The following is a 10,220-nucleotide window of genomic DNA, read 5'->3' as shown; positions in this document are numbered from 1 at the left end:
AGAATGTTACTGTTGGAAAAACTCAGCTCCAACATGATTTTCATCCATCCTTAGTGACAAATCACAATCCATCCTTTTGTTCTCTGGATACCTGGTACCCTGAGCTGGTGGAAGGGGATGGGGAGCAGGATGTGGCCCTCGCTATCCATGAGGAAATGGTTGGTGACCTGCTACGACACTTGGATGTATGCAAGTCAATGGGGCCGGATGGGATCCACCCGAGGGTACTGAGCGAACTGGCAGAGGAGCTGACCAAGACGCTTTCCATTATTTATCGGCAGTCCTGGCTATCAGGGGAGGTCCCAGTCGACTGGCGGCTAGCAAACGTGACGCCCATCTACAAGAGGGGCCGGAGGGTAGACCCGGGGAACTGTAGGCCTGTTAGCTTGACCTCAGTGCCAGGGAAGCTCATGGGGAAGATTATCTTGAATGTCATCACGCCGCACTTGCAGGGCAACCAGGTGATCAGGCCCAGTCAGCATGGGTTTATGAAAGGTAGGTCCTGCTTGACGAACCTGATCTCCTATGACCAAGTGACGCGCTTGGTGGATGAGGGGAAGGCTGTGGATGTGGTCTACCTTGACTTCAGTAAGGCTTTTGACACTGTTCCCCACAACATTCTCCTCAAGAAACTGGCTGCTCATAGCTTGGACTGGCGTACGCTTTGTTGGGTTAAAAACTGGCTGGATGGCCGGGCCCAAAGAGTTGTGGTGAATGGAGCCAAATCCAGTTGGAGGCCGGTCACTAGTGGCGTCCCCCAGGGCTCAGTGCTGGGGCCGGTCCTCTTTAATATCTTTATCGATGACCTGGATGAGGGGATCGAGTGCACCTTCAGTAAGTTTGCAGATGACACCAAGTTAGGTGCGTGTGTCGATCTGCTCGAGGGAAGGAAGGCTCTGCAGGAGGATCTGGATAGGCTGGACCGATGGGCTGAGGTCAACTGCATGAAGTTCAACAAGGCCAAGTGCCGGGTCCTGCACCTGGGGCACAACAACCCCAAGCAGCGCTACAGGCTGGGAGAAGAGTGGTTGGAAAGCTGCCTGGCGGAGAAGGACCTGGGAGTATTGGTTGATAGGCAGCTGAATATGAGCCAGCAGTGTGCTCAGGTGGCCAAGAAGGCCAACAGCAGCCTGGCTTGCATAAGAAGCAGTGCAGCCAGCAGGTCTAAGGAGGTGATTGTCCCCCTGTACTCGGCTCTGGTGAGGCCGCACCTCGAGTACTGTGTTCAGTTTTGGGACCCTCGCTACAAGAAGGACATGGAGGTGCTCTAGCGAGTCCAGAGAAGGGCAACGAAGCTGGTGAGGGGTCTGGAGAACAAGTCTTATGAGGAGCGGCTGAGGGAGCTGGGGTTGTTTAGCCTGGAGAAGAGGAGGCTCAGGGGCGACCTTATCGCTCTCTACAGGTACCTTAAAGGAGGCTGTAGCGAGATGGGGGTTGGTCTATTCTCCCACGTGCCCGGTGACAGGACGAGGGGGAATGGGCTAAAGTTGCGCCAGGGGAGGTTTAGGTTGGATGTTAGGAAGAACTTCTTTACGGAAAGGGTTGTTAGGCATTGGAATGGGCTGCCCAGGGAGGTGGTTGAGTCACCATCCCTGGAGGTCTTTAAAAGACGTTTAGATGTTGAGCTTAGTGATCTGGTTTAGTGGAGGACTTGTTAGTGTTAGGTCAGAGGTTGTACTAGATGATCTTGGAGGTCTCTTCCAACCTAGACGATTCTGTGATTCTGTGATTCTGTGAAACTTTCACCTAGATGATCAACTATACAGTGTTTCCTTAAGAAACACCGGGACAGGCCTTTGATGAAGGAAATGTGCAGTAATATAACCATTATCACAGCAGTCAATAACCAGTCTCTCAGCATAACGAAGCAGGGCAGGTTATTTTGTTCCTGGCAAGAATTAGTGAAGGGATAATTAGAGTTGTGGTACTTTATTCACCCAAGAGCCAACAGCACTAACAAAACCAGGAGTGTTGGAGGGTTACAACAGAGCTATCACACTCACAGAGGCTTTCATTGAGTTGGTGACAGCAAAAGAAAAACATTTTATAATTTACCTTTTAGGGGAGAATTTTTGTATCACCCACATTCCCAAGAGACCTTTCTGCTTAGACAAAGTTTTCTAAGGTGCTTTTCTATTTCTTGAAATTTTTCCTCATGAGATACTATAAACACAATACCCTGACTCTGGCCACAAAAATAGGGCCAATATTTTTCCCAAAATTTTTTCCAGACTAGTGTTGATTTCTGCTTCTGCTACCAGAAAGTGTCACTAAAATGAACAGTCTGACTACACGCCTGCATCACCTTTACCATGCACCCCCATCTCATCGATCTGGGGAATAAAACCCCTAAGGCTGTGTTGACTTCTTACTTGTTCAATTTCATGTATCATTTACAATCAAAATCAAGCTTAAATACAGTAACTGCAGATCACACCATACAAGAGCATCGGTGCATGTCATAGGACACAAGATAATGATCATACTCAAGACTCTCCTAAAGCTTTCAAATAGCTTTAAGTGAAAGAGTGAAAAGTTTTACCAAACCAAATTTGCTCCAACAGTAAATTGTTCAGGGCTGAAACCACTTTTTAATACCTCATGTGGCAAAAATCACAGGAGTAGAGTTAAGTAAAGTGCATCCTCTCCATGCTCCTGAGGTACAGGTCTTATTTACCTCCTTCTGGCCCTGTAGTGTTCCACTATTGCTGCATATTTGTATTTAGGTTCACTGAGTCCAAACAGCATGGCAAGCTTCCCTCCAAGGAAACCACAAGCTGAAAACACACACAAAAGAAATAACAACTGGAACATCATCTTTATACTCAAGGGCTTTTGGCAATGGGCATTTTATCTGGTGGCAGTTAATGATACGGAGCAATCATCCATGCGAACCTAGAGGATCAGCAGACAAGCTGACACAGGGCACAGTTGATTTACTTAGTGAAAACCTCCTCCCTGCTTGAGAGTCTCCTCCTTACTTATCTCCTTCATAACCCAGCCCTTAAAGTTTTTTTTCCAAATGGCTGGCCAGCATTTCTGGGATAGCCATATCTCACTTACTCCATTTGCTGTCTAAAAAATTTCTTCCACACCATGTTTCAATTAAACTCATCTCAGTTTAAGTCATTACAGGACCTTGTTACAACCTCAGAGCAATTAACCACTTCCACCTCCTTACATACATCCGCCTTCCTCTGTGGAGGGGATAAAAAATTGAACTGACATCTTTAATATTGTTGGAAGCTGCTGATCTCCGAAGAAAATGAACTCCTTGCAACTGCTTCCAGGCCCCACCTTGTCAGGCGCAGCGAGCTGACAAACACAGCCTGGAATAAACCTCTGGCAGCACTGCTGCGTTGTCTGGGTGCCAGCTTTCTGAGACAATGTTCTTGGCAGCGGTTGTTTTTATGACCCATTTTCTTTTTCTTTATGCCCTCGGTTCCCGGCCCTGGGCCGGTTTCTCCTGTTTGACTGCTCCTTACACCTTTTTTGTATTTGCACCCTGCTCTCCATCCAGTTATCTCAGTCCAGTCTCAAATGCTCAACTGCTTTTCGTAAACCTGCAATAGAGTTAGCCCAAACCCAACTGACTCACTACCTGCTAATTAATACACCCTGTAGGTCACACTGATTGCAATACAGTAATTAATGTCACGTACTTATCAGAAACTTTATTTTCAGTCGCTGATAATCTGTTGTTAGTGCTGAAGTATTTTGTGCCACATGGAGAAGAAAGGGACTTCCGATTGTTTGAAAACATGGGTAGGAGTGAAACAATGGTTTTTCTATAGTCCATGTTAAAACAATTCTTTGTTTCACTGCTATAAACCACAGAGGGGTGGAACTAGAGTGTTTCAGAGTCTTGAGATTGAACAGAGAGGGCCATAGATCCAGCTTTTTCTGTCCCTGGGAATGTTTGCCCAGGATCCAAACACACAAAGCTGTAGAGAAGATTCATGTGTGGAAGGGACATAGGACAATCCACAGAAGTACTTTTTCTTTTTCCTTTTTTTTTCTCTTTTTCTTCTTTTTTCTTTCTTTTTTCCCCTTTTTATTTTTCTTTTTTCTTTCTTTCTTTTTTCCTTTTTTCTTTTCTTCCTCTTCTTCCTCTTCTTCCTCTTCTTCCTCTTCTTCCTCTTCTTCTTCCTCTTCTTCTTCCTCTTCTTCTTCCTCTTCTTCTTCCTCTTCTTCTTCCTCTTCCTCTTCCTCTTCCTCTTCCTCTTCCTCTTCCTCTTCCTCTTCCTCTTCCTCTTCCTCTTCCTCTTCCTCTTCCTCTTCCTCTTCCTCTTCCTCTTCCTCTTCCTCTTCCTCTTCCTCTTCCTCTTCCTCTTCTTCTTCCTCTTTTATTTTTTCAGTATACTTAAACTATTTGAAAATACAACCTTAGAGTGAACTTAGTTAAAAGAAAGATGAGTGGCAGAGTTCAAATTTAGGACAAGTTTCAGAGTTTCTTTTCATTGCATTTTTTCATTAAATCCCCTACTTATGTTGACTAATGGAAAAGGAGCTGTATATCCTGTGAACATGCATCATTTTCCCCCATGAGTCACGCCTCCTTATCAGTTGGGCTCAGCAGAATCTGCCTTTGGAGCTGGTAAGGACTGTGGGTGAGTAATGATGCTGTCCACAGGAACCCCACCCTTGGTCACGGAGAGCCTAGAAGGCGTGAATGAAAGAGAAGACAGAGGAGCAAGGAGGAAGAAAAGATGTTTTTATAACAGAGGCAACTTGCGGGTGACACAGTGAGTTAGACACTACGGCAGCCTCTGTCCCAGAGCTCCCATTTAATCCCCATGTGAATTTTGACAGTTCATCATTTGCTTGATGTGTGCCTGCCAGTTGACATACTTGCAGTCCTTTGGCAGAAGTGTTGACCCTTCATTAGCCACTACAGAAGCATAGGAACATAATCCATGGTGTAAAATACTAAATGTCCCATGACATTTGTAGCTGGGTACTCTGAGTTAGCTGACTACGGACAATTTTGACTCTTGTGTTTGTATTGTAAAAATTTATATTTGCAGAGAATTCAGGTACTTATGTGCCATTGCTCCTTGAGAACCCAAGGGGAGATGGACAGGTCCCTATTCTGTACAGCATTTCAATGTTACACAGCAAATAAAAGAGGACTGCACAGATGTGTAAAAGACACTTAAAATAGACCATGCTCTCTTGAGTGAGTAACTATCCTCTGCAAAAAGTCAGGCAGTGGTCCTCTGGAAAAAAAGTGGAGCATGATCTTGTAATTAAAGCCTGTTATGTTGCATAAGGCCAGAGGACTGAATTCAGATTCCATACAGCTATTCATACTTTTTTGCATAACTTATTTTGCCATCTTAAGCTGCTTTTTGCTGTTTAACTGTAATGTAATCATTTTAATTTATAATTAATGCATTATATAGTAATAAACAATAATTCATCTAAGCAGCTTCCATAATGCTATATTTAGCAATGCGGTGCTTATTTAAAAAAATCACTATAGCACAAAGTGTATTGAATGTTAGAGGAAGGAATGGCAGTAAATAGCTTCATGTTACTTCAGATAAAAAGGGTCAGCCATGGGTCTGATTTTTCTTAGAAAAGTTGCTTTGCAGTGAAAGAGCATACAGGGATTAATTACCAATATTTCACTGTCAGCACAGAGGGACAGACAGCAAGGCTCTGACTATACTGAGTACATTCATTAGTGGATGGCTTGATGCAATAGATATATCTATGAATATATGAATATATTTTTGCGAACAGTTGAAAGCATTGTGGAAAATAGGAATACAATTCAAAAGAATATCTGCAAAATATTCCGGAAAAAAAAAAACAAAACACAGGATGTAAGGAAATAATTTCAGGGTTCTGCACTCACACTAAGATGGGAAACAGCTGCTTAGGTAGCAGTTATGTACTACTCTGTCTTGGTGAGCCCCAGCTGGAGGCTTCTGTTCTGTTTTGGGCATGACAACATTTGAAAAGCACGTGGACAAATTAGAGAATGTCCAGAGAACAGCAGTAAGAATGAGTAAATATCTCAGGAAATAAAACCAAGGCAGAAAGATGCAAAGGCATGGTGTTGTTTAGTCTACAGATCGAAAAGGAGGCATGGTAACAGTCAAATACGGGAAAAGATCATGAAAGACAAAAGGATAATTTGTTGATAGGGCAAGAGAGAAACTTGAAATGCAGATGGCATGGTCTACGTTGCATAAGGAAAGAATTTTAGTGAAATAATTTAAAACCACTAGAATCGATTACCTAGGAAGCTGATGCAGTAACCATGACTAGAAGTCTGAGAATAAATTCGACAAGACTGTCAAGAATGACTCCATCTGTTTTGGGGCAAGAGCCAGACAAAATGGCCCATCTTTAATTAGAATCGCCCCGTTCTGGTTCTTCTGCAAGTGCTTTCTGCCACATTGTTCTAATTGACACAAAATTCACAGCATACTTAATGTACTGTATTTTGGTTGTTACCTACTTGTGTGATAATCAGTTTCTGCCATTGTTTTCAAATTGCTCTTTTACTTGCATTAAGGCTGCCTCTAGGTACCCAAAAACAGGGACAGCTCCTTTCTAGCTATTGTAAAATGTGCCCTTCTGAAAAGACCAATATGTTGATACCAAGCAATCTGGTCTGAATATTTCATTGTTGATAGTTTATATCATCTGACTGAAACAAAATACTTAATTTTAAAAGCCTTCAAGCATTTAAAACCCTGGTGATAATCACTTGAGATAATACTAATAAATATTAAAAGGAGGAGAAAAAACAGCAAAGTATCAACTCTGTTATTTGAGTAGTGACTGCATTCCAATTAATCCATCATTAATGTAAGCCAAGTGATGAGAAAGAAAGAGAAAGAGAAAGAGAAAGAGAGAGAGAGAGAGAGAGAGAAAGAGAGAGAGAGAGAGAGAGAGAGAGAGAGAAAGGAGAGCAGAGCAGAGCAGAGCAGAGGAGAAACTTTGACTTACTAAGAAATGAAGCAGTTGCAATTCGAACTTCCCAAAACTGGAGATACAGCCCCCAGGAGAGCATGGAATACAGGACAGAAACAAGAAGAAAACTTTAATTTTAAACCTAAAGACAAGCTCATCCGTGGAATTGCACTAAACATTGGCTTGTACCACACAGCTTTTAATATGAAGTGATCTGCCACTTTGCAAAGAAGAAAGCCTGCTAATGTGTTAATTGATTTGAAAAAGCCTCACTAACCATTGTCCATGGCCAGATTCAGCTAATAAATTATTTGCTTCACAGAATTCCACCATGAACAGTAGATTTTGCTAGGATAGTCAAGACATGCAACAGCTATCTGGAGGTCTGAGTTTGGAAAGATGAGTCTCAGAGATGCATCACTTGGAGGCACTTCTGGGAGTAAAGCTGCTTGATTCACTTCCAAGACTAGGACAAAATGTGAAAGTTCTGAATATATAGATATAGACAGATAGTTGGTGAGGCTTTGGAAACTGTTTCATCCAAGCTGGATTGCCTTCTTCCTGTTATTCCTGCTGGAGCCCCAGAGAAAAATAACTGGAGCTCACCGTATCAACAGGCTTGCTGCTGCTCCTTCTCTTCCTCTTCTGTGCTGTATTCTTCCATGGTATCACCATTTGCAAAATAAACGATCCTCCTTGGAGATTTTGCTTCTTTGAGGTCTTAATTGTCTCCATCTTTATTGTTGCCCTCATTCTTTTGTTAGGTAGTATCCTCCTCCTGCTCATCAAGATAGCCATCACGAGCGCAGTTCTAGTACAGTAGACACTGAAGGTACAAGTCTCTTCTCGATGCCACCTTCCCTCTAAATTACACAGCATCCCAGGCAAAGCAGTCTTGAAAATGAGGACTCAAAGAGCTCAAGACTAACATTAGACAGGCAGAAACAATCTTGTGCACAGTGCTTTTGAGTAGCTGTGATGATCTACATCAGCTATGGGCTCCTGTATTGCTTTTTTTTTTTTTTGCATTTAAGGTGATTCAATAAGATGAATTTCAAAATAAGAACGTTCTAAAAAAAATCAAAAAGACCAAATTCTGCATCATAGAGACAAGTCAGAATCTCAGAAAATGTAATTTCACTGCCCTTCAAAAGGGCAGAGAAAGAGTGACAAACAGAGATGACAGGTGTCACAAGATCTTACCATTAATTTGTTTAAGAACATGCTTCTTTTGGTCTATTTTTTATACATTTTTTACTTATTTTGGTTGTCTAGGGACTTGAGCAAGGGCAATCAAGAGGGACTTCAGGGCTTTGGGGCAATTGGTTAAAGGTAGTGTTTTCCTCTGCCCTGGTAGCAGGGAACAATATTGAAAGGCACGAGCAGCCCCAGCTGATCAACAAGTGGCTGCAGGGCTGGTGCCACCGGCAGAATTTCGGGTTATCAGTCATGGGATGGTTTACACAACACCAGGCCTGCTGGTACCTGATGGGTTGCACCTTTCTCAGAGGGGAAAAAGGATTTCTGCGCAGGAGTTAGCAAGGCTGATCAGTACAGCTTTTTTAAAGGAGGAAACGGATAAAGCGAGGCCCACCAGTGATAAGCTATGGGACAGCACGCGGAAATCTGAGGGATTGTGTGCTAGTGAGGTCTTTCAGTCTGCTCCAGGAAGTGCAACAAAGCACATTTAAAATGTTTCTACACCAGTGCATGCAGCACCAGGAACAAGCAAGAGGAGCTCGAAGCCTTGACTCAGTCCCAGAGCTGTGACACCATTGGCATAAGCGAAACCTGGTGGGAAGAGTCCTGCGGTGGTGTCATGATGGGTGGCTACGGGCTCTTCAGCAGGGTTGGAATGCGTGGAGCTGGCAGTTTGCAATGACACAGCTGAGAGCCTCTGGTTAAGGACTGAGGGACAAGCAAATAACGGGGATGTTGTCATGGGAGCCTGCTATAGGCCATCCAGCCAGGATGATGACATTGATGAAATATTTCAAGGGATCATCCGCCCTTGTCCTTGGAGGTGGCTTCAAGTTGCCAGACATGAACTGGAAATTCCCCACAGATGGTACAAACAGGTCCAGGAGATTCCTAAAACACCTCAATGATGAGTTGGACTCAATGATCCTTACGGGTCCTTTCCAACTGAGGATATTCTGTGATTCTATGAACAGGGGAAAGCTCAGATAATATGGAACTACACATCACAACTAGGAAATCCTTGAGAAAAGAGTATAGCATCACTGATGTTCTTAAACACGGGCACTCATTTTTGTGCAGTTATTATTTATTTACATTTCTGTCTGTAAGCCAGCTAGGGAAAAAAATTATTTTTCACTGTTTATACATGCAACTTGTTTACTGGAGGGAAGGTGAAGAAGAAAAAGTACAAAATTTACAACAATAAACAAATTAGGCAATGAGGTTGGTACTGCTGTGCTTTTTACAAGAGTTATGTCCCAGATCTCTTTCCACTAAAAAGTCAGTGTTGAGTCACTTTACGAAGCTTCAAAAGCTACAAAAGGTCAAACATGCATTTTTGAAAAATACTTAGCATCAACAAATTAAAAAGGAAACCCACCTGTAAAAATTTCTGAGGACGCCCCATGACATAAAAATAGATGCAGGAGAGTAGTATTTCCCAGGACAAACAAATAAGAGACACTAGACTCAGTATGTTTAGTGTTTTCACACAGAATCTGCTCACTTAAAAACCTGCCTTGTAGCATTAGCAGCAGTGCGGAGCCAGCGGGAAATCAGGAAACCCAACCCTAAAGCTACAGGATGCAAGAACTGCTTGTATTTGAACTGTGGGCAGGTCCTGACTATTTGCAAACTTTGCATGAGGTTAAGAACAGGTAAAAGGGAGAGCAGAGCAAGGGGGTGGGTAGGAATAGAAATAAAAAAAAAAAAATAAACAGAGCACAAGGGCATATGTAAATTGCTACTCTTGAAAAAATGTGATAAGAGTTGTACTTGCAGGTTTTCAAGTATACCACACTTGGAAGAAATAATTAGCATTTTACCTCCTTAGGCTATGTTTTTCTTCTAGAAGCTGAGCTAGATCCTCAGTGGCTAAAGGGCATTAGCATGAATTTACACTAGGAAATGAAAGAGCCAGCCATGCCTCTGAGAATGAAAAAATGTGTTCCTTATAAATTCATTTGCCACCTGCTGGCAATATAAAGAATTGTGCAGCAACCTGCACATATGAAAGTTCATTCACGTAGCATATAGAATATCCTACAATACCACATACCTTTGCGAGCACTGGAACTTTGTATAGGCAT

General features: G+C 42.7%; 1 protein-coding gene across 1 annotated transcript; it reads right to left on the bottom strand.

Annotated features, from left to right (window-relative positions):
* Positions 1-1,677: 1,677 nt before the first annotated feature.
* FAM177B (family with sequence similarity 177 member B) lies at positions 1,678-10,220 on the bottom strand. The gene is made up of 4 exons (XM_066993150.1): positions 10,190-10,220; positions 7,549-7,638; positions 6,967-7,062; positions 1,678-2,777 (listed from the first exon to the last, which is right to left on the bottom strand). The coding sequence occupies exons 1-4, from the start codon at positions 10,218-10,220 to the stop codon at positions 2,674-2,676; spliced, it is 321 nt and encodes a 106-aa protein (XP_066849251.1). The 3' UTR covers positions 1,678-2,673.

Source organism: Anser cygnoides, chromosome 3 (assembly GCF_040182565.1).
Source record: "Anser cygnoides isolate HZ-2024a breed goose chromosome 3, Taihu_goose_T2T_genome, whole genome shotgun sequence".
Taxonomy (NCBI): domain Eukaryota; kingdom Metazoa; phylum Chordata; class Aves; order Anseriformes; family Anatidae; genus Anser; species Anser cygnoides.
This window is presented reverse-complemented; position numbering and strand designations above follow the sequence as displayed.

Bases quoted from the DNA above. Each gene is read 5' to 3' on its own strand.
- FAM177B (XM_066993150.1), bottom strand. From the start codon at position 10,220: ATGCCTATACAAAGTTCCAGTGCTCGCAAAG. The intron at 7,639-10,189 runs GTATGTGGTATT...ACCTCAAAGAAG, and splicing joins AAGTTCCAGTGCTCGCAAAG to CAAAATCTCCAAGGAGGATC. The intron at 7,063-7,548 runs CCTGTTGATACG...AGGTTTAAAATT, and splicing joins AGAGAAGGAGCAGCAGCAAG to AAAGTTTTCTTCTTGTTTCT.